The following is a 24,499-nucleotide window of genomic DNA, read 5'->3' as shown; positions in this document are numbered from 1 at the left end:
CCAGGGAGAAAAAAGAACCAGTATTTGCAATGAGTACTTACTGGAACCAGTTTGCAATCGAGTGACATTTAGTAGTATGGGAAACCAGAGAGGCTGGCTTTCCTTAATGCTGGACTGAAACTCATTTTACGTATGGGAGACAACATTTTGCACCCATGTCAGTGGAGTCTTTCTTGCAGCGAGAACAAGTTTGAAAACATTCTCTTGGACAAATGGAGAGATTTTAACCGAAGCTGTAAACTTGCAGCAGACTAGATGGTTCAAGACTTGAAAACAACTGGACTCGGAGCATGTGCAGCACCTGCAAGGAGTGCAGGAGAATACAATGCAAAGAAATTCATATTCTGCATCTGGATGCTACTGTAGGAAGGAATGAGTCAGATCATTCTAACGTTAACTCTTCTCCAGATGCAGCAAAAAAAAAAAGGCCCTTCCACATCAAAACACTTCACAACCAATCCATTAATTATCTTGAAGTTTCAGTCATGGTTCCCAGTGGGGTTTGTATTTGAGGAGTTGGATCGAGGGACTGGAACAAAATACAGGAGACAATCAGCAGAAACACCACCATAATTTGAGGTTTGTGGGAAGCGCAGTGGTTGGGGCAAAAAAAAAAACCCCACAATAATAATTGACTTCATTGGCAAAATTGTTTGCAGAGCAAGAGTAGCCAAATAAGGGAGTGGGTATCATTGCCATGAAAATATGGTCAACTCATCTCAAATGGAGGCCAAATCATTTCAGAGATTTTGGGTTGTACAAAACAGAAAGGAACATTCAACTTGCCACCTGGGCTGGACGAAGAGCCCCCCCCACCTCCCTGCCCCTCCCTGGATCCCCCAATTGTTAAATTGAACCACCCAGTTTTCAATATGGAAACAGATGTTACAAAATCCAGGCTGTTTTATGAAAGGGTTGTGTCTCGCTCCACCAGGTTACTACCTGGGCTGCAATGTTGAAAGTCAAGTCTCAGTGCGCTTCTGAGAGTGACCACCTGGTTTAACTAGCTGTCCCTTTTAAGATTTCACATATTGATTTTGCAAATTGCAGTTGGCAGCCTTTACACAAGGTTGCTGATAATGGCACATATCTGTGGGAGTATGGGAGATTCACGCATCAATTCGCACAATGTTCTTGGTCATCTGTGTGGCTGGGCCATGCATCTTTCTGTATCTTCACTGAAACACAACTTAACCAACTGCGACTTGTAAGCATCTCTCCAAATATCTCCCATTTGCCTGTTTCTTCACTGTACTGCTCAATGGTGTCATGGTATCTGCAAACAATAAAAGGGAGAGATTACTTATTTTGCACATAGTAAAACTGGATTAAAAGGAGACATTTGAGGAATTCTGCAGCTAATCAGAAACATCAGCAAAACAATATTGCGTTGCAGCCTTTCCTTTGATCACAGTTTGTGCAGTGAACAGAGGATTTTATCAAGTACAATCAGCATATTCCCTTTCACTCTTACTAACAAATTAGAATTTATATGTACAATGAAAGTTGCAATACAAATTAAATCTCAGACTCAAGGGAACTGCATTTGCAGGGCTACAAGTATAGGGCAGGGGAAAGGGACAGACTGCCCAGAGCAGAGTGGGTTGGTTGAGCCAAACAGCCTCCTTTAGTGCTACAATGATTGGAGCAGGGTTGTGAAGTAAAACTTGCATATTGCCTAGAATAATCAAATTGGCAAGGGAGGTCTGGAGGGAGAGTTCATGGAATATATTAGTGATTATTTTTTTGGAGCAAATGTGGAACCAATCAGGGAGTAGGCTATTCTAGATTTGGTGTTATATAGTGAGGCAGGGCTAATAAATGATCTCAGTTAAGGATCCTTTAGGGAAGAGTGATCATAGCATGCTAGAATTGCAAATTCAGTTTGAGACAATAAACTGGAGTCCCACATTAACATTCTGGATTTGAACAAAAGAAATTACATAGACATGAGGATAGATTTGGCCCTATGGACTAGGCAGGAAGACTAAAAGGTAGGACAGTTGATCAACAGTGGAATATATTTTGGTTGGGAGGACTTGAATATCTCCTTAAATATGCCGGGACGGAGGGGGAGAAAGAGAGAAAGAGAAGAGACTTCCATGGCTAAGCAACAAAGGGTCATTAAAAAAGTAAAAGAGCAAAGGTAAATTATGGAAGTGCAAAATATAAAAAGGGACAGCAAAAGCTTCTATAAGTATATAAAGGAAAAGAGAAGACAGTAGCTAAAGTGAATGTTGGTCCCCTGGAAGATGAGGCTGGGGAGTTTATAGTGGGGAGCGCAGACATGGCTGAAACACTAAATCATTCTAATGTTAACTCTTCTCCAGATGCAGCAAAAAAAAAGGCCCTTCCACATCAAAGCACTTCACAACCAATCCATTAATTATCTTGAAGTTTCAGTCATGGTTCCCAGTGGGGTTTGTATTTGAGGAGTTGGATCGAGGGACTAGTTTTCACAGGAGGATACGAGTACCATCCCAGTAGTAACAGAAAATGCAGAGGTTATAGAAAGGGAGGAACTTGGAACCATCACCACCAGGGAAAAGTACTTAGCAAACTATTAGGATTGAAGACAGGCAAGTCCCCAAGGCCTGATGGCCTACATCCTAGGGTCTTAAGGAAGTGGCATTTGAGATAGTGGAAACATTGGTTACAATATTCCAAAATTCTTTGGATGCAGGAAAGGTTCCAGTGGATTGGAAAAATGCTAACATAATGCCCTTATTCGAAGGGAGGGATGCAAAATGTAGCCAAATTAGTTTAACATTTTCATTGGGAAATTGTTAGAATCCATTATTAAGGAAGTAATAGCAGGATATTCAAAATGCAATCTATTAGAGTCAGCACGGTTTTATGAAGGATAAATCATGTTTGACTAATTTGTTGCTTCGAAGATGTAATCAGCAAGGCGGATAATGGGGATCCTGTCGATGTAGTATATCAGGACTTCCAAAAGGCATTTGATAAGGTCCCACACAAAGTTAACACACAACATCCATTCACATGGGATTAGGGGTAATTTATTAGCTTGGATAGAGGATTGACTAACAACAGAAAGTTGGAATAAATGGGCCTTTTTCTGGTTGGCAAAATGTATCTAGTGGGATGCCACAGAGTTTGGTCCTCAGGCCCCAACTATTTACAATCTCCATTGGATTTGTGAAGGGCAAGTCTTGCCTCACAAATTTGATAGAATTTTTTGAGGAGGTAACTAAGAGTGTAGATGAAGGTAGTGCAGTTGATGTCATATACATGGATTTTAGTAAGGCGTTTGATAAAGTCCCCCACGGTCGGCTTATGAAGAAAGTAAGGATGTGTGGGATAGAGGGAAGTTTGGCCGATTGGATAGGTAACTGGCTATCTAACAGAAGACAGAGGGTAGTGGTGGATGGAAAATTTTCGGACTGGAAACCGGTTACCAGCGGAGTGCCACAGGGATCAGTGCTTGATCCTCTGCTATTTGTAATTTTTATAAATGACTTGGAGGGGGCTAAAGGGTGGATCAGTAAATTTGCTGATGACACCAAGATTGGTGGAGTAGTGGATGAGGTGGAGGGCTGTTGTAGGCTGCAAAGAGATATAGATAGGATGCAGAGATGGGCTGAAAAATGGCAAATGGAGTTTAACCCTGACAAATGCGAGGTGATTCATTTTGGTAGGACAAATTTAAATGTGGATTACAGGGTCAAAGGTAGGGTTCTGAAGAATGTGGAGGAACAGAGAGATCTTGGGGTTCACATCCATAGATCTCTGAAGGTTGCCACTCAAGTGGATAGAGCCATGAAGAAGGCCTATAGTGTGTTGGCGTTCATTAACAGGGGGTTTGAGTTTAAGAGCCGTGGGGTTATGCTGCAACTGTACAGGACCTTGGTGAGACCACATTTGGAATATTGTGTGCAGTTCTGGTCACCTCACTACAAGAAGGATGTGGAGACACTGGAAAGAGTGCAAAGGTGATTTACCAGGATGCTGCCTGGTTTGGAGGGTAGGTCTTATGAGGAAAGGTTGAGGGAACTTGGGCTTTTCTCTTTGGAGCGGAGGAGGTTGAGAGGAGACTTGATAGAGGTTTATAAGATGATGAGGGGGATAGATAGAGTGAACGTTCAAAGACTATTTCCTCGGGTGAATGGAGCGGTAACCAGGGGGCATAACTATAGGGTTCATGGTGGGAATTATAGGAAGGATGTCCGAGGTAGGTTTTTTACTCAGAGTGGTTGGGGTGTGGAATGGACTGCCTGCAGTGATAGTGGAGTCAGAAACTTTAGAAACATTTAAGAAGCTATTGGATCGGCACATGGAGTACTTCGGGATGATAGGGAGGAAATAGCTTGATCTGGGTTTCAGACAAAGCTCGGCACAACATCATGGGCCGAAGGGCCTGTTCTGTGCTGTACTGTTCTATGTTCTATGTACATTAATGACTTGGCCAAATTTGTAGATGGCACTAAAATAGGTGGGATAGCAAGTTGCGATAATTAAATAAGAAATTTGCAAATGGACAGGTTAAGTGAAGGAGCAAAATTTGACAAATGGGAGTTTAACATGGATAAGCGAGAGGTTATCCATTTTGGTTCTAGTTCAGTGTTGCCAGACATAAACTAAGCCAGTTTCCAAGTTTACAAAGGATAGATGAAATTTGGAACTTTCTCCTCCATTTAAAGCCGAGTGTGATAGATTTTTGTTGGACAAGGGTGTTAACAGTTACAAAACTGAACCAAGGCAGATAAATGGTCTAAGATACGTGTTATGATGGTCATGGAGGCCATAGGGGATTATCAATAGATCTCCTCATGGGCTTCATGGAGTGGGAAACTGGGGTTTGGCTGAATCACTACAATACAGATCAACAATTATTTAATTCAATGATGGGACTGCTTGCACGTACCGATCCCACCCTTCTTCTCCTCCCAATACATAGATCTTGCCATCAATCACAGCCACCCCTGGCCGGTAGCGTCTCTCGTTCATGGGGGCGCACATCTTCCATGTGTTGGTCTTGGGGTCATACTGCTCCACCTTATCGGTGTTCTCCGTCGAAGCGTGCCAGCCACCTGGAGCGGGGATGCATTAACTTGCACACTCAGCATGTTTATTGTCATTTCCCAAACACAAGTACCTCACTCCCACTGTTACCATCCAGGAGAGGGCATTAACCCTTCCCCAACCTTTCTGCCAGGCACAGTTTGTGTTGGATCCACTCTATAGCACCAAGCCAATCACATAGAAGAGCACAATGGCATGGAGCAGTTTACCAGTGTTAACTTAACCCGGCTCCCTTAACCAGAGGGCACATTCCAAGAAACTACAATTCTCCTCCCCGACAGTTCGAGGAGGCTCACCACCACCTCCTCATGGTAACCAAGGGTGAGCAATACCTACCAACCTTACCACTAACACTCAAAGATACACACACCTCTTGCAGGCTGTAGTCTGCCAATTCCATCTCCAAAATGCACCATCATCATCAGATTCACCCTCCCAAACATTCCTACCCCAGGTTTTTCGTAGACAAGCAACATAACAGTTCTTCCCAAATCAATGTAGCAAGATTATAATGCAGCTGATCGTAATCTAGGAGAGACAGTGGCTTAGTGGTAACGTCACTGGACTAATAATCCAGAGGCCCAGGCTAATGGTCTGGGAAAAGGGGGTTCAAATCCCACGGTGGCAGCTGGTGAAACTGAAATTCAATTAATAAATCTGGGAGTTGCATGGTCACCATTATTGAGACTTATCATTGTTTGTTCGATTGTCAAAGCCCAACTGGCTCACTAATGTCCTTTAGGGAGGGAAATCTGCCATCCTTACCCAGTCTGGCCTACATGCAACTCCAGACCCACAACAGTGGTCAACTCTCAGCTGCAACAATAAATGCTGGCTTCGCCAATGCTGCCCACGTCCCAAGAAAGAATTTTTTAAAACTACAATGGGACAACATTAAACAGTACAGTTGTGTATAAAGTCTGATCCAAATCAATTGGATTGTACTGGATTCAGATAACTGTTGATTTTACACCAGTTTTCTTGTTCGTACTTAAAAATCAATATGATGGAACTGCACTTATGATTTTGGAGTCAACAGCAACAATAACTTGCATTTATGCAGCACCTTTAACATCTTATTGAAACATGCAAGATTCTGACGGAGCTCAAAAGGGTGGATGCTGAGAGAATGCTTCCCTTCATGGGAGTGGGGAAACAGGTTCAAAATAAGACAGAAGAGGAATTTCTTCTGAGGGTCATTAATGTTTCGAATTCTCTTCCACAGAGAGCAGGGGAGGTTGGCTCTATGAATATATTGAAGGCTGAATGACAAGACTTTTAGCCAACAAGGGAGTCAAGAGTTATGGGAGACAGGTAGGCGGGAAAGTGGAGTTGAGACCATAACCGGATCAGCTATGATCTTATTGAATGGTGGAGTAGGGTCGAGGGGCCAAATGGCTAACTCCTGCTTCTTATGCTGTCATCTAAGCACTTTGCAAGAGAATTATCAGGCCTCATAAAAGGAGATATTAGATAGGTGGCCCAAGTTTGATCAAAGAGGTAGGTTTTGAGGAGCAAGTTAAAGATGAGAGGGGATTGAGGAAGGAATTGCAAGGCTTAGGAACTAGGCAGGTGAAGGTACAGCCACCAATGGTGCAGTGATGAAAACCAGTAAATTAGGGATCTGAAAGAGATCAAGAATGGAGAGCAGAGAGATCCGGGAGGGTTGGGTAAGAGAGACAAGATGAAGGGACTTGAAGGAAAGGCTGAAAATGTTAAAAATGGAGGTAATGCCAAACAGGGAGCCAGTGAGCACAGGGACGTTGGACGAAGGAGCCTTTGCGAGTACTTGGCCATATTGTGCTCTGGGACACAAGGTCTGAAGGGGGCGATCGAAATACAGATAATCTTTTCTCACTTCTTACCAATGACATAAATCTTTCCTTGGAGGACACAGGCAGCTGAACCAGAGCGTGGAATCTGCATTGGAGCCACCTCGAACCAGGAGTCGACTTTAGGGTTGTACACTTGAACCAGATCCATCCCATCGCCATCCTCTAACACTGCTCCCCCTGCAAAGGCAAACCTCATTAGCCACCACATTTCACCAACTTCAACAAACCTTCAAGTATTCAAATTTGTAGTACTGGTCGTTTTTTCCTGCAAACGTTTCCTTCCATCCCCATTTGTCCCAGATAAATGTCCAACTCATTAATGTGAAAACTGATGCTATTTTTGTTTCAGCCAGCGGGAGTGCTGTTTCCCCTCACACCACATACCTCAGCCTCCAATGTTCAACACTGAAGTCAAAAACATGACCAAAAATCGGCAACAGATTTCACAGGAGTGTTCAAATCTATCTTGTCCATTGGCCAAAGGGCACAAAGACACACAGAGGTAAAGGTGGATGGAAGCTTCATAACTAAAAAGGTGCATAATATCCAAATCCCCCCATGTTGTCTCTTCAACTCTCCACAATCTGCCTTTACTCTATCCAGAGGAGGCAAAACTTGGTCAACAGCCAACCAATTATAAAAAAGACAAACCAGGAAATGGGCCACTTTTGCAAGAACTGGGGTGCTGGAAAATCTCACCCCAAATAACCTCCAACCAGTTGAGGAAAATGGTAACTCACCATTGTGGGAACTTGCTATGAGCAAACTGGTCCAAAACTTATATCACAACAGTGGTCAGACACGGGTTCCAACTCTTTTGGATAAACCAATTAAACCAAATTGAGGGACGAGGTAAAAAGAACAGCCCCTTAAAGGGATACTGCCTTCATTAAAAGAAATATTACAAATGGAAAAACTTAAAACATCTTACTAAAATGTTTTTAAAGGGATCGGTAAGTCACCTCAGTCCCTGGGGTGTTCAAGGGGTGCGGAAGGTCTCGATGGTGCCACTGGACACTGCATGCTCCCCAGGGACATCCAGCCATGGAAGTAGCCATGGTAGAGGGTCAGACAACCCCTTCAATCACCTGCTGCCTGGACCGAGCGATGATGGGTTTAGCCAGACCCAGGTTAATGAGGAGGTCCTCCTCCTGCCCTGTCGCGCTCCACACCAAGTGCCCGTAGATCAGGAGTGTGGGACTGAAGTGCAAACAAAACTGTAGCAAAAGATTTTTTAGATAACTGAAAAAGGCGGTGCAGTCCAGGCGATTTGCAGCCAATGAAATACAGAGTCTTGAAAAAGCAAGTCCTTTGTTTTTTTTAAATAACTTCACGCAATGAGGTTACTATCACTGCTGAGTCCAACAGGGATCAGAATAATATCGTATATGGGCCACAGAGTTGACGTACAACTGAGTATCACCCACAGAGTGCAAGAGAAAATGAAATGGTGCCACAGTCCCAGAGAAGCATCGGCTGTTCTCCCCTTAGACAGAGCTGACTGGTGGTGATTGAAGGTTGAGAAGGTGGGGCCTTCATGAATAACTTCAGCCGGTACAGGAATTGAACCTGCACTGTTGGCGTCGCTCAGCATCATGAACCAACTATCTGGCCAACTGAGCTAACTGACTCCCCTACGCATGATCGGACAGAACGCATGGAGACAGCTCCTGGTTTGGACCTTTGCTACATCTATAATTTCTAGTAGTTAATAACTATTAACTCTTGAACTACACAAGTCTATGTATACCTTAAAGACCTACCAAACTATGTCCCACACCTTACAATAAATATCAATTTATTTTACCTGCTACATACAAGAGTCCATGAAGAGCCACCACAGCCGGACTTGTCACTGCCATCTTCATGGATTCCAGGAAGTGCCAGGTGTTTGTGTGGGGATTATAGCATTCCACAGAATCTAGTCTCGATGATCCTTCCCAGCCCCCCACGGCGAAAACAAAGCCATCCAACATGGCAAGTCCTGCGGGAGAGAGAGAGGCGAAAATGGTTGATGTGGGGATGAGGTTCCCAATGGTGGGGGAGTCCAGAACCAGGGGTCACAGTCTGAGTGTTCGAGGTAGACCATTTAGGATGGAGTTGAGGCAACATTTCTTCACCCAAAGAGTGGTGAGCCTTTGGAATTAATTACCACAGGAAGTAGTTGATGCCAAAACATTGAATGTATTCAAGAGGCGGCTGGATATAGCACTTGGGGCGAATGGGATCAAAGATTATGGGGAGAAAGCAGCATTAGGCTATTGAATCAGCCATTATCGTGATGAATGACGGAGCAGGCTCAAAGGGCCAAATGGCCTCATGTTCCTATCTTCTATGTTTCTATGATCAATACAACTCCAAACCGTATTACCACCAACTCAACTCCTGATACATCAAATGCAGATTTGAGGGGTGTGCGCTTGTGTGCACTAATAACTCAGAAAATACAAGTTCAAATCCCACCATCGCATTTTGAGAATTTGAAAATAAAGAAGAGTCCATGAAGTTGTGAAATTGTCCAAAACCCTAACTGACTCACTGGTGCCTCCTGCCGTCCTTACCTGGTTTGTTGACTCCAGTTCCACACCAACCTAGTTGCCCAGCAAGACACATATCAAAATGTTGCATGCAACAGTCAAAGAAGAAATCCCACCACCTTCTCGGGGCAACTAGGTATGGGCCATGAACACCAGCCTTGCTAACAATGTCCTTTTTTAAAAAGTCAATAGAATGGAAGTCTCCTGTGGGTCAGTGGCTATGTGGATTCAGCATGACAATTCAGCCTGGTGTAGTCACCATCCAGCTGCCCAATGCACCAACTTGGGAACAAGCGTGCCAGTCATACAATTAGAAACATCAGGGAGTGGTTGTGAGGCACATTAAAAGGAGCTTCACCCCATTCAGCAACACCACAACCAGAAGGTGAACATTCAATGCACAACTATTCCCCAGCCCTGACTTCACTTCATCTTGACCCCAACGTTCAAGGAAGTTTAACTAAAACAAGAGATGCCCCCTGCACCCACCCCCCATGTCTCAGACAAGCTTGCTTTGTGCAGTCAGCATTCTGATGTCAAGAGGATCAGAAACAAATCCAACTGAAAACGACAATGGAGGAGTACTGACTTCACCCATTCCTAGATTCCAAGGATGTCCCAGTTACACTAATGAAGGGAAGCTGGTTGATATTACAAAGGGGCGGCACAGTGGTTAGCGCTGCTGCCTCATAGCGCCAGGAACCCAGGTTCGATTCCCGGCTTGGGTCATTGTCTGTATGGAGTTTGCACGTTCTGCATGGGTTTCCTCCGGGTGCTCCGGTTTCCTAACACAATCCAAAGATGTGCAGATTAGATGGATTGGCCATGATAAATTGACCCTACTGTCAGGGAGATTAGCAGGGTAAATATGTGGGGTTATGGGAATAGGGCCTGGGTGGGATTGCAGTCGGTGCAGACTCAATGGGCCGAATGGCCTCAATCTGCACTGCAGGGATTCTATGATTTACATCAGAGTCACTCACCCAGTGAGCTTGTTCTGTACTGGGGCTTTGTCCCTTGCAGGTTGCTGTTTCATTCATTTAGCTCATAAGCCTTTTGATGGCATTTTCTCCCCTGAGGGATCCTGTTCCCCTCCAAAGCCACTGGCAGTCTGGAGGCAGATAGGTGACGTAACCATTAATCAGGTTGACCAGTCGTGAGTGGTCTTATCTACTGCTGTCATGGTTACAGGTTTCAAACATCTGACCCCAAGACCTTGTTAAGACATCCCATACCCTAAATAAAAAGTGTTTCAAAATATCATTCCTAACTGAATCCTCACTCAAGAAAAAAAAAGTGTCCACATTGCCTGAATGCTGAGCCAGGCCCATCCTGCAGGAGGCGCTAACTGACAGTCACCTTCACTCACTGTATAGATGCACACAGACAACTTAAAGGGAGGGAAGTGAAGGTACAAGTGTTAGAGACATGTTTGATAAATGCAATTACCCAGTTCAGAACGTGCCACATTCATTGCTGCCATCTCGTGCCACATATCAAAACACGGGTCGTAGCGCCACATCTCTTTACTCGCAGAACCATCCGGAAATTCTCCTCCAGCCAAGTAAAGGGTAGAACCTAAGCAAAGAAAGACAGTCAAACTCATCCAGTCATTCCGATTGGATAAATTTACAGGCCCAGCACAAGCTGCAATGCTTGTGGGTATTACACAGCAAGCTCAAATAGCAAACAAAAAATCCAGTGTTGGAAAATGCCAGGATCAGCATTTCTCCCATTGAATTTTTGCTCGTTCCAATAATTACACTCGTGTTCTTGGGCAGCGTCTAAAGCAGAACAAAATGTATACCCTTTGTGGGACCGCAGACCACAGGTTAATAATTTCCCCTTTGTTTTATAAAGATGGACCCCTTTGGAATTCCCTCCCTGAACCTCTCCACGTCAAAGCCCCTTTAAATTGCCCCATAAAATCTTTTTGCCCTCATTTTCACCAGCTCATACCAAGTCTCTGTATGGAGCTCAGTGTCATATTTTATATGATGACACTCCCGTGATGCATCTTGGGGCATTTTACTCAAGTTAAGGCGCTACATAAATGCAGGTGGCGCACTAAAACTAGGGGACATGGCCACAAAATAAGGGAGAGGAGATTTAGGACTGAGTGGAGGAGGAACTTCTTCACCCAAAGGGTTGTGAATCCATGGAATTCCCTACCCAGTGAAGCAGTTGAGGCTACCTCGTTGAATGTTTTTAAGGCAAGAATAGATAAATTTTTGAACAGTAAAGGAACGAAATGATCAGGTGGGTAAGTGGAGCTGTGTCCACGAAAAGATCAGCCATGATCTTATTGAATGGCAGAGCAGACGCGAGGGGCCAGATGGCCTACTCCTGCTCCTAGTTCTTAAATTGGAGACAAAGAATGTGCTAGCAATTGAACTGAGCTTGCAATAGATGACACAGATTACAAGGAGATGAACAATAAGGCAGCTGACTTCACAGCTGCCCATACGTCAACAAGCAGCACCAAACAGCTAAATAAATTTTAAATAAGCTGCTCCCTCTGTCAACCTAGGATGTTTCACTAAGAGCTTACTCCCCTGGGACCTCTCATGCTCTAGGTGGAAATGCTTTAATAAACCAATTGTATAAACCATTCCAAATATTAAGTGATCAGGGAATGTTAGCAACCTTTTTGTTATTAGACTTTCCCTCAATTTAACATCCTATTATTTTTTAAATCCACCCATTCCATTCATTCTTCCCCCTAAAGTACGATCAGATCCAAAGACTGCCCATTTAAAATGATCATGGACATCCAAACTGCTCAGTGATTTGCCATCAGAAGGTTCACATAATTGAGAATTTTGGAAAGCCAAATGGAGTCTTTCCGCCACTGATTATTCTTGCTGCAAAATATAATCTGTTAAGAATCAACCAGTGGGACCGTGGCTCCAAATGAGACGCAGTCCACAGGATGAGGAGAGAAAGACAAAACAAAACTCGAGGCATGGCGAGGGAGGAGTGAAAGGGGTTCAACTTTTCCACAAAATGTGGACAATTATTTAATCAATGTAATTGGGAAAATACGTAGTCTACCACATCAAGTTGAGAGAAGAATTGCAAACTATAGGAGGACAATAATAAACTTGCAGAATGAAGTGCAACTCAGATCCCAGATAAAGTATGTAGTAGTGCATTTGGCTGGGAAGAATAGGGAGGTTATTTATTACCTGGGAGCTGCAAGTCTAGGTGGGGTAGAGGAACAAAGGTACCAATCACTAAACATTGTACCATAGGTCAGAGTCACACTAAGCATAGATTTCTAGAAGGACAGGATCAAAAGTAGGGAAATTATGCTAAATATGTATACACAACCTTGGTTAGACTGCACTTTAGCACCGCATGCAGCTCTGGTCACTATAATATAATGAGGTATTGGAGACAATGCAGAGATTTACAAGGATGCTATCTGAAATGCATGAGGCAGGATCTCTTTCCTCTATCAAAAAGGGAGGCTGGGGGCAGGGGTGACCTGGAAACATTATTTAAACTTATGAATGGTTCTGATAGAGTGAATAAACTAAGATAGCGACTAAGAAATCCAACAAGAATTCAAAAACAACTTGGTTCTTTGCTCACCCAAAGAGTGGCGAGAATGTGGAACTTGTTAGCAGAGTGGTTGAAATGAAGAGTACAGAGGGGGCGCTAGACTAGCAAATGAGGGAGAAGGGAATTAATCTGTTACATTGATGGATTTCGGTCAGAAAAGATGGAAGGAGGTTCAAGTGGAGCATAAACACCAGGGACTGATTGGGCCAAATGGCCAGTTTCTGTGCTGTATCTCTCCTGTGTTCATTCACTGTTTTTGACCCCATATCTACAAATAATAATATTATGGATGGCATCACTAATTCCCGTTAAAAAGGTTCTGTGAAACCTTGGAAAATATTCAGCAAGGGGTGGCACTGTGGTTAGCACGGCTGCCTCACAGCGCCAGGGACCCAGGTTCGATTCCCGGCTTGGGTCACCGTCTGTGTGAGGTCTGCATGTTCTCCCAGTGTCTGCGTGGGTTTCCTCCGGGTGCTCCGGTTTCCTCCTACAGTCTGACAGACGCGCTGGTTAGGTGCATTGGCCATGCTAAATTCTCCCTCAGTATATCCGAACAGGTGCCGGAATGTGGCGACTAGGGGGATTTTCACAGTAACTTCATTGCAGTGTTAACGTAAGCCTACTTGTGACACTAATAAATAAACTTTAACCTTAAACTCAATTTGACTGAACATAGACAGTGATGAAAGATTCATCTCAAGCAGACCTGATGCGACAAGTCCATGTTTACTAACAGCAAAGGGCAAATAGGCAAGGCATTTCCACTGACGGCCAATGGGATCAAAGCTTTCCACACTGCGAAGAACCACTTTATCATCTTCCCCTCCAACTGCAATTATCACTTCAGTTGTACCTGGAACAGAAAAACAGCCAATACTATTCTTAAAACATTAAACCACCCAGAACTGGTATAAAGACAGACTTCCGGTGCACATTTCACAACCCCAAGACACCCCAAAGAATTTCACAGGCAATGGAGTATTTTTGAAGAAGGGTCATCGCTGTTGTCGTGTGGGGAACACAGCAGCTAATTTGGGCACAGAAAGAGCAAGTTCTCACAAACAGTGATTCAATAATCTATGTTAGTGGGTGTTGGTTGATGGACAAATATGGGTCAGGAAACCAGGAGGAATTCCTCTTGTTCTTCTTTAAACTAGAGCCATGGGATCATTTGCATTCAGAGAGAACCTCAGTTTAATGTTTCTTCTGAAAAAAAAAGGCACCTCTGACAGTGAAACACTCCCACAGTACTGCACTGGGATGGTCAAAATGGAGGGATGTGGAGCGAATAAGACTGGACAAAGAGAAAGCAATGAATAAGAGTAGGATCTATTAACAGCTGACATTGCCAGCAACCTTCTCCCCACACTGCACAAGTATTTCAGTCTAATCCAAAAAAGCAGGCCACAGGGTGAGTTCCACAGTTTGACCTTGTACAAGAGAGGCCACAGAGGACCCAGACAAATCCTGGGACAACACTGCCAAGGGCATCTGGGCCAGATTAAAACTTAATTTTAAAAAAATGCACTGTGACCACCTTGAAACTTGACTGTGAATTTGATGAGTTAAAGGGCAGTGGGTTGTAAAGTTTGCACCGATACTGATGAGTTCACTATTTAGTTAGTGTGGGGGCGGGCTCAATCCCACAGGTGTTTCAAATTGCACTATACTCCCTCTACTGAAACCATGATTACAATTGGACAATGACCCTCAGGAGGGAGCGGCAGGATTTCCCGAGCAGATACCATTTGTTCTGTACTTTGAGTTCTTGGTGAAAATATAGGGGTGGGGAAAGTCGAGGAAGGAGATGGAAAAGTAGTTATTTAGATACAGAAAATCTCTCAAGAATGAACCTTTTATAAAAAAAGGGGAATTTTTTTGTTAGTAACTCAGCTCAGTTTAAATCATCATTTCAGGAAAATGAAACACACACTCTCTTGCTTTCTGTTTACAACAGTGCAGCATCACAACATGCACATCAGCCTTGGTTCAGTGGGTAATATTCTCACCTTCTGAGCCTTCAGGTTGTGAGTTCAAGTCCCACTCATAAGCCTTAGGCACAGATTCTAGGTTGATATTCCCAGTGCAGTACTGAGCAAGTGCTGCAATGTTGGAGGCACAGTCTTTTGGATAAGACATTAAACCAAGATCCTGTCTGCTCCCTTTGGGAGTTGCAAAAGATCGCACAATCACAAATGATGGAGAGTAAACTGATGGGACATTAATTGGGCTTGTTCTGCTTTTTTTTTTGGACAGGACAAGATAGAGCGTACAAGTGCAAGAGTGCACCAGCAAATAAGGTCAGAGTAGGAGTTTGCACGTTCTCCCTGTGTCTGCGTGGGTTTCCTCCGGGTGCTCCGGTTTCTTCCCACATTCTGAAAGATGTGCTGGTTAGGTGCATTGTCTCGAACAGGTGCCAGACTGTGGCGACTAGGGAATTTCACAGTAACTTCATTGCAGTATTAATGCAAGCCTTACTTGTGACTAAAACAAACTTTACTTTTAGAAATGGTAAAAAGACAGAATTTAAGGCTCTTGAGGCCACAGCTTTCATAGGATGGATGAATTGATAGCACAGAGTAAAATGATAGCTGTGAGAGACCACAGCTGGGATCTGAAGTATTATGAAGGAATATTTGACATTTCAGAAAATTGGGAAGAAATGAAAAAAGGTGGGATAGCTCTGTTAATAAAGAATGAGATCAGTCCAGCGGTAAGAAGATAGCTTGGTTCAAAGAATGAAAATCTAGAAACAGTCTGGGAGGAGTTAAGAAATAGCAAAGGAAGCCACTGGGAGTGGTTTATTTGCAAAAAAAAATGACTAAAACAAGAGAAGCTTCTACAAGTATATAAAAAGGAAAGACTAGCTAAAAGGAGTGTTGATCCCTTAAAGCTATGAGACTCGGTAATTAATAGTGGAAAATTAGGAAACGTTTTGTATTTGCTTTAAAATGGAAGGTACAAAAAGCACCCCAAAAATAGTGTAACAGCAGGGAACAAAAGGAAAAGAGGAACTTAAAATAATCACTAGAGAGAAAGTCCTCAGAAAACTAACGGGAATAAAGGCTGATGAGTCCCCTATAAAGTAGTAGCTGTATTGCTTAGAATCTTCCAAAACTCCCCAGGGTTGGCCAAGGCAGTAGTGCAGTAGGCAGGAGAGTGGAATCGAGGCCATAAGTTTGAATGGCAAAACAGGCTAGAGGGGCAGAATGGCCTACTCCTGTCCCCATTTCTAATTGAATGCATGTTTCTAACGTTGACTGGCCAGAAGTAAAGAATTATTTTGTTAGAATCATGCAGTGTAGAAGCAGCCCTTTGGTCCATCGAGTCAGTATTAATAAGATGTAGATTTGATTTATTATTGTCACATGTGTTAGTATACAGTGAAAAGTATTGCTTCTTGCGCACTATACAGACAAAGCATACCATTCATAGAGAAGGAAATGAGAGAGTGCAGAATGTAGCAGTTACAGCTAGGGTGTAGAGAAAGATCAACTTAATGCAAGGTAGGTTCATTCAAAAGTCTGATGGCAGCAGGAAAGAAGCTGTTCTTGTGTCGGTTTGGTACATGACCTCAGACTTTGTATCTTTTTCCTGATGGAAGAAGGTGGAAGAGATAACAATTGGAGATCATTTTTCTATTATAACCACTGGGATACAGGGTTATGGGCACAAGTCCCACTCGACCAAATCATCCAGGCCAACACTCCCGATGTAGTACTGAGGGAGAGCTGCAATGTGGGAAAGCTATCTTTTAATAAACCCCAAACCAAGATCTGCTGTCTCAGGCAGGCATAAGAAAATGCCAGGGGGAGCAGCAGAGGAGTTTGCCCCAGTGTCCTGGCCAATATTTACTCCCCAATCAACATCACAAAGAGATTATCTGGTCATTATCACATTGCTGTTTGCGAGAGCTTGCTGTACACATTTCCTACATTACAACAGTGACTGCACTTTGAAAGATATTTCATAGGACGTCTTAAAACACTTTATAGCCAAAGTCCTTGCTTTTACAAGTGTCAGTTGACAGCTGCACTGACCTGTCGACCTGCGAGGACGGGTCCTGGAGCTGTAGAGTTCCCCACGTCTGTCTTGTAACAAGAGGTAGTCCTTTGCTTCGGAAATCAATCGCTGGCAAGGAAGAGACTCCTGGATGATGTTCAGTGACTCGACGACATCGTGGATGTAATAAGGGCTAATTAAGGGCAGACGAATGTGCTCCAATACCTGAAAGGTTTTTAAAAGAAAGATTGTGATTGCAATTTCCTATACAAATAAAGTAAACTGTTGTCAAAAATATACCCAATTCTCCCCTAATCCCAGTCTGGAAGCAATAGATCAAATAACATTCCTCTGTACATGCTCATGTGCAAGGAGCTGGATGGTATCCTTTAATGTTTCAGTGACCCTACTCCTGTTAATCAGCAAGTTATAGAATCTGTTTAACTGGTTGGGGGAGGTGGTTTTTGAGCCACATTTAAAAAGGCGGCGGCTAGATCAGTAGATTATGGGTGTGATCTACTAAATTAAGCTTTACATCTTTTGATTTCAACAAGTGGAAATAGCAGATATGCAGGGTGCTCAATATAACATTGGAGAGGTGAATAATTACTAGACTGAGAACCATCTCCATCTTAATTCCAAAATTATGAGATTGACTTGGATGACCAGTAGACAGTCTTCACTAGCATCAGGCACTGTTCCTACCTCACTATCTGCACAGTAAGTGTAGGCACACGGTATCAAATCACCCTCACCATGGAAGCTAACTACAGAGAATTTGTGGAAGAAAATAATGGAAGGACAGAAACAGAACAAATAAATTGTTTCTTGGAATTGTTCCAAATATATAACCAAGCAATCCTAAATTGGGGGTGCAGATATTCATGTCAAAGGGACAATAACCAGTGTCACAATGATTCATATTGTGCATGAACAATCTGTAAATTTCACAGATTGAAGATGGCTGCCCCAAGTCACCCGGGTGTCTGGCATTGCAAGTTGACCAGTTTCTGGAAAGTTCCAACGTGAATTACAATTCAGACGTGCCATAACATTCTCATGATGTCAAGAACTACTTGAAAACATTTACTGAAACTGCTCTGGATCTTTTTTTGCATTTCTAGAAGGTTACCTCTCAAGTGAATTGAAGTCTAACAGGACAATAAATGTTTTCATTATCTATCTTGATGAATCATTCAGAAGCTAACGTCTGGGACATTATAGGCCATGGGATAATAGCCACAGTCTGTTCAGACATCAGCCAAACAAATACCTTCTAAAATCACAGTGGGGAGAAAGCTCATATAACTGGAGTAACCATTTTTTTTTTTTAAAGTCCTTCATTACAGTATGCAAGTCATTAAAAAGCTGCCAAAGATGCATCTACAAGCTCCTATCTCTAATTGCATTAAAAATCCAACACAGATAATGAATTGTCATCAAAAGGAATCTCGGATACAAAATCTGGAAGAACAGATTATATGTTTTAAAAGTAAATTTGTCTCTCATGGGGCTTCCACTCCTGGAACTTTAAGATCACGGTGGAGAAAAATTTGCCACAGATATCAGTAAAGGACTCAAAGAAAAAGTTCAGTGTTATAATTCAAATATGGAACTTTCCAATGACTAGTCTTGCAATATCAGATGACTTGTGGCAGCCATCTTAAGTCAGTAACTTTTCTTGCTTTTTGGACATCCTTTTAGTGGTTGATCGGTCGATTAAATTACAGATTAGTATCATTCATGTGCAAGTTACATTACCATGATACCAGTCACAAGAACGATCCCCAGTTTTATAAAAATGTGGTTGCTCAGAGGCTCAAAAATCCAGACCTAATCTCTATCTCCAAAAAAGAGAAACAAACAACTTGCATTTATATAGCATCTTTAACATAGCAAAACATCACAAAGCACATCATAAGAAAGCTATTAATTTTTGAGGGAGGAAATAGCAGATGGCTGAGAGAGAGAGAGATACAAGAGGATTAGAGAGGGAATTTCAGAGCTTGGGGTCCAGCAACTGAAGACACAGCCATAAACGATGAAGTGATTAAAACTGGAGATGTACAAAGAAGCCAGAAATGGTGGAATGCAGTGATCCAAAGATTGAGATTCAGAAAATAACAAAACTAGGGAAATGACAGATCAGATCCAATTTGCTGTTCCTGTTGGAAGTTAATCTACAAACATTAGGAATACCTGGGAGAAAGGAAATTGCAGAGATACAAGGAAAGAGCAGGTGAGTGGCCTGCTCCAAGAACTGGGGCAAACTTGAGGGACGTCCATATCTGCGGTCTTATTCTATATGAAATTGCTAGTGCCAAATACTCCTTAGAATTAAATTACATAGAAATAATATGGAAACAAGCCACACAGCCCCCTATGTGATGGCGTTTATCCTCCACACAGACAGTACACTATCAAACCTATACTTAAAATGTTGACTCTGTCTTTGCTTGAATCACTAACTGAGTTTGGGGACATTCCGGTGTAGGGAAAATGTGTTTTCCTCTGTCCCAAATCTTTCTATTTAATCGTGCACCCATAACTCCTCATTGTAGACCACCCTCTGATATAAAACTCCTCCCGGCACTCAAATTTTAAACACCTCAATGCGAAGAGGTTAGGACTTCGACAATACCCTTACCTTCTCAAAGTTCTGTTTTCTCGAGGGATCCTTTTCCAACCAGAGGACGACAGCTTCGAAGACCATCTCCTCCGAGGGGATGCTTAGGTCGTCGCTGGCGATAATTTCCGTCAGCTTCTCTGCCGAGAGTGAGAGGAACTCCTCCTGCATCTGAACCACGTTGAAATGCTGCAGGATATAATTCAGACTCTTTGTCTGCAGTTCCACACAGGAGTGGGCCTCGGCAAAGCAATGGATGCCCACGCAGTTTGTTTCATCCATCTGCCGCTCCATGAACTTGCAGCAGGCTTCCCGCACGGGCATGATGTCCAATAGGTTGGCAGCTGCCAGCAGGGCCTGGACATTGGCTCTCGTAATGAGCACGCGGGCAGTGTAGGAATATACCACCAACAAACCCACCATCTGTGGCTCGACACCATTTATCGCCACACGCTCCTGCCGGGACTCAACCAGATCTGTAGAAAACATGACCCTGAAGTAGGAACTGAAGGAGGCCAGCACGATACGGTGACAGGGGAATTCCTGACCGTCACAACACAGAATAACATCGCAGAAAGCATTGTTCAGTCGCAGGCTGTTGAGTCCATCCAGAACTTTACTCGAATGCTCTGATTCAAGAAACATGTAGTCCTCACACTCCAAGGGACTCCCTGTGTCCTCAGTGAGTGGTTCCATATTATCCATCGCCCCAAAGTGCCTTGTCAAATAAGTGAAACATTAATAGCTTAAATAGCCAACAGATCTCCACATGGCAACACAACATCAGAGGGTACAAGATTAACCAATGTATCACAGTATAGCAGGGCATTCAGCCCATTGTGCTGCTTTGGAAGAGTTTATATATTGCAAAGCGGTGTATTATTCTGCTGCTAAGAGCCATTGCATAGAATGGTACTAATCCTGATGTCATTGGTAGCACTCTCCCCTCAGAATCAGAAGTTAAAGGTTCAAGTCCCACTCTAGAAACTTGACCACATAATTCAGGCACAGTCAGACAATAACATTGGCGGAAGAGCAGCAAATGAGCTCACCCCATCAGGAACATCCTTTCTGAATCTATCCTGTTATTATTTTATAAAATTATGAGATCCCCTCCCAGTCTAAACTCCAATGAATATAATCCTAACCGACTGAGTCATGCCTCATATAACAGACCTGCCATCAGCCTTGTAAACCTTCACTGTACTCCTTCTATAGCAAGGACATCCTTCCTCAGATAAAGGACACCAAAACTGCACACAATACTCCAAGTATGGCCTCACCAACACCCTATGTAATTTCAGTAAAACATCCCTACTCCTATACTCAAATTGTTGCTTTATGAAGGCAACATACCATCTGCCTTCTTTACTGCCTGCTATACCTGCATGCTTTACCTTCAGCGACTGATGCATGAGGACACCAAGGTGTCACTGAGTATCCACCTCTCTCAATTTACATTCATTCAAAATAATCTATCTTCCTATTATTGCTACCAAAGTGGATAACCTCACATTTAACTGCATCTGCCCACACACTCAGCTGTCCAAATCACGCTGAAACATCTCCATCTCAGCTCACCCTCCCACCCAACTTTGTATCATCTGCAAATTTGGAGATAATACATTTAATTCCCTCTTCCAAATCATTAATATATAATGTGAACAGTTGGGGATCTAGACAGATCCCTGCAGAACCCCACTAGTCACTGACTGCCAATCAGAAAAATACCCATTTATGCCAACTCTTTGCTTCCCATCTGCTAACCAGCTTTCTATCCATCTCAAGACACTTCCTGCAATCCCATGTGCCTTAACTTTACATAATAGTCTGCTGTGTGAGACCTTGTCAAAAGCCTTCTGAAAAGTCTAAATAAACCACATTCACTGGTTCTCCCTGGTCAACTCTACTAGTTACATCTTCAAAGGATTCTAGTAGATGCAGCAAGTTATGGGCAGATCGTATACCAACTGATGGAATGAGGTTCTAACCCATAACCACATGACTCAAGCCAGAGAGCTCCCCACAGAGGCACCGCTATTTAGAGGTGGATTACTTCCCCATTTGAAGGATTAAATAGAATTATCTTCAGTTATGGGCTTTGTGACATGAAAAGCAGGTGTAGAGATTATAGTCTGTAGCTGTCCCAAGGTTGACGCCATGACATCTCACTACTTTAATGGGATATAACGTGCACCCTTCTGGTTTTAGTTTTAGCCATTTCATTCTGCAAATGTAGCCATTTTTGGCAAAGCCAGCCTTATTGCCCATCCCCTGTTGCCCCAAGGGGAACATTATTGAATTGAAGTGCTTGTAGATTTGTAGAGGCTGATACTGAATAGAATGCTCGGTCATTTCATAGATGACCCAGTGATCATTGCTGAGACTGACAGCAAGTGTGAGGTTCTGAAATAAAGACCACACTCATGGGACTGTACCCCAATGAGACACGGCATAGAGGCACAAATTCAACTGTTCGTGCTGATGAAGCCCCCCTCATTAATAAGGGGCCTGTATTCTTTAGCCAGGAATCAGCTGAAAGAAGAGGAGATCCCTTCACATTTGAATTATTGGAAGATGCTGAGCTCTGGCTGGGGACCCAGGAAGTGTTGTTTTACTCCATTTCTGTTACATTTTTAAAAACACCTTTTAAACAGAACCTTTCCCTTATTTTTGGATACAAAACAGAAATATGGGAGGCATCAGGGCAGAAACAAAAGCAAGTGTCTTTTCATGTGCAACCTTCACCTGTCCTGGGACTAACCATACCTAAACATCTGTCCAACTGTTACCCATCCTGGGACTAGCCATACCCAAACATCTGTCCAACCGTTACCCATCCTGGGACTAACCATACCCAAACATCTGTCCAACCGTTACCCATCCTGGGACTAACCATACCCAACAGCAGAAAATCAAAATTGTCACTAAAAAAGCTAAACAACAGATACATCCCAGCTGCAAGTACAAATACCTCCACAGCAGGTCAATACTCTTATTAAAATCATTTACAGATCTTGTTGCAAACCCAGAAAGCTAATCTGAAAGCTAGTAGTGTATTAACATCGATATGTACAGATGGAGAGCATTCTTTAGATGAATACTTGAGCACATGTAAAGAGACACTGGTGTTGGGTTTGTGGAGTTAGGAGCTATAAATTTGTAATCTGCGATTAAATCTAAAACCAAGTAAAGATTGACTATTGACTGTCAGGAGTTTAACATAAGGAAGACAGAGAGCTCCTGGTTTTGATAGGAGAGAAGGAACAGGAATTCGAAGGAAGGGAATGGAAAACTCTGCAGCCTGAAAGCTTCCTCATACCAACTCCTGTTCATCCATTACTCCATGCTTGTTGGCCCTCACTGGCTCCCAGTAAAGCAACACCTCAATTTTAAAACTCATCCTTGTTTTCTAATCTTTCCCTCCCATGGCCTCACACCCTACCTCTCGAACCTTTTCCAAATACATAACCATCAGAAATCTTGGTGTTCTTCCAATTTAATAAATCCTGGTTATGCCCGAGCCCCAAGCTCTGAAATTCTCTCTCCCACCACCCAAACCTTTTCCTCTGTTAAGACACTCTTTTAAATCTCCCTCTTTGACGAAGCTTTGGACATCTGTCCTAATATTACCTGATAACACTCCTGTGAGGCACTCCCAGGACATTATTACATTAAGAGCCACTACATAAACACAAGTTATCAGCTGTTGGAGCATTTGACTGCTGCTTTTAAACAATTCATTGTTAAGTGGTCATCCATTTAAGACCGAGGTGAAATTCTCTCTTGGGAGGGTGGTGAATCTTTGGAACACTTCCTGAAAAGGCAGTGGAAGCAGAGCGTCAAATATTTAAAAAGGCAGAAGCGGACAGATTGTTGGTAAGCAAGAGTGTGATAGGAGGGATGCAGATTTGAGTATGTTAATCAGCTTATTAAATGGCAGCGATGGCTCAAGGAGCTGAATTGCCTACCCCTGATCCTTATTGGTATGCAAGAGTTATTGGAATATCGCCCATCAACATAAGAACTAGAAGTCAATCAAGGCAAGGAATGCAAAGTGACCCAGAGCTCCTGGCACCTCACGTTAATTTCGAACCTACACAACATTAACACGTAGCAGTTTGGTTAATGCCAGCCTGCAGTGAGATGGTAGCAGGATTCCTGAGAGTTCCCTCTAACCATCTGCATGGTGGGGGTAGGGAGAGATAGTGTTGCAATCTGCCATCACAATAACTTTCTAACAGAATGAGGCAACTCAAAAAAAAATCAACATTACATCACGGCAGTATGTGGCAAACGCTATTCATTCCAAATTGAAAACAATGCGACTTTCAAAAGGATGGAAGAGAATACAATTGCCTCACTACACACGCACTAATGGTTACAATACATGGTGTACCGCATATATATACACAACTGCGCGCTGTTACTAACACGCCGAGTTTAAGTAATGGACAATTAGACAGGCGCACAAACACAGCATTAACTGGGGAAAGTGATGGTGGGATCATCGACTCAATGCAACAAGTAAGAAGTACCTGACCGTGTGCACCTTGAAACGACTAGAGAACAGCCCAAAATTACCCCGTCTCCCTCTCTCTAAAATCTCCCCTCGCCATTGCCTAGTGGGGCGGCTTTCAAATGTTATTTGACCCATTTTTTTTGCAATAAGACACCAGCTGGGCTGTTGCACCTATTAATTTACAGCATGAATGTAAGCGCCTTGAGCCCCGCTCTGTCTGTGGGTGAGTGTAAGCGCCCGGAGCCCCGCTCTGTCTGTGGGTGAGTGAGTGAATGTGAGTCCCCGGAGGCGAGCTGTCAATCACCCAGGCTGCAGTACCTACCTGGCTGAGCTACCTACTCCTTCACTAGAGCTCTGCTCGGAA

At 43.1% G+C, this 24,499-nt stretch overlaps 1 protein-coding gene across 1 annotated transcript; it reads right to left on the bottom strand.

Moving 5' to 3' along the window:
- Window positions 1–965: 965 nt before the first annotated feature.
- Window positions 966–24,499, bottom strand: LOC144510748 (kelch-like protein 24). The gene is given in 10 exon segments (XM_078240547.1): window positions 966–1,175; window positions 1,177–1,276; window positions 4,889–5,054; window positions 6,912–7,058; window positions 8,689–8,865; window positions 10,868–10,996; window positions 13,692–13,838; window positions 17,026–17,212; window positions 19,635–20,331; window positions 24,458–24,499. Coding segments are annotated over 9 exon segments (1,803 nt in total). The 5' UTR covers window positions 20,319–20,331; window positions 24,458–24,499; the 3' UTR covers window positions 966–1,109.

Source organism: Mustelus asterias, chromosome 23, assembly GCF_964213995.1.
Source record: "Mustelus asterias chromosome 23, sMusAst1.hap1.1, whole genome shotgun sequence".
Lineage (NCBI taxonomy): Eukaryota > Metazoa > Chordata > Chondrichthyes > Carcharhiniformes > Triakidae > Mustelus > Mustelus asterias.
The sequence above is the reverse complement of the archived record's forward strand: the minus strand, read 5'-3'. Positions and strand labels throughout refer to the sequence as shown.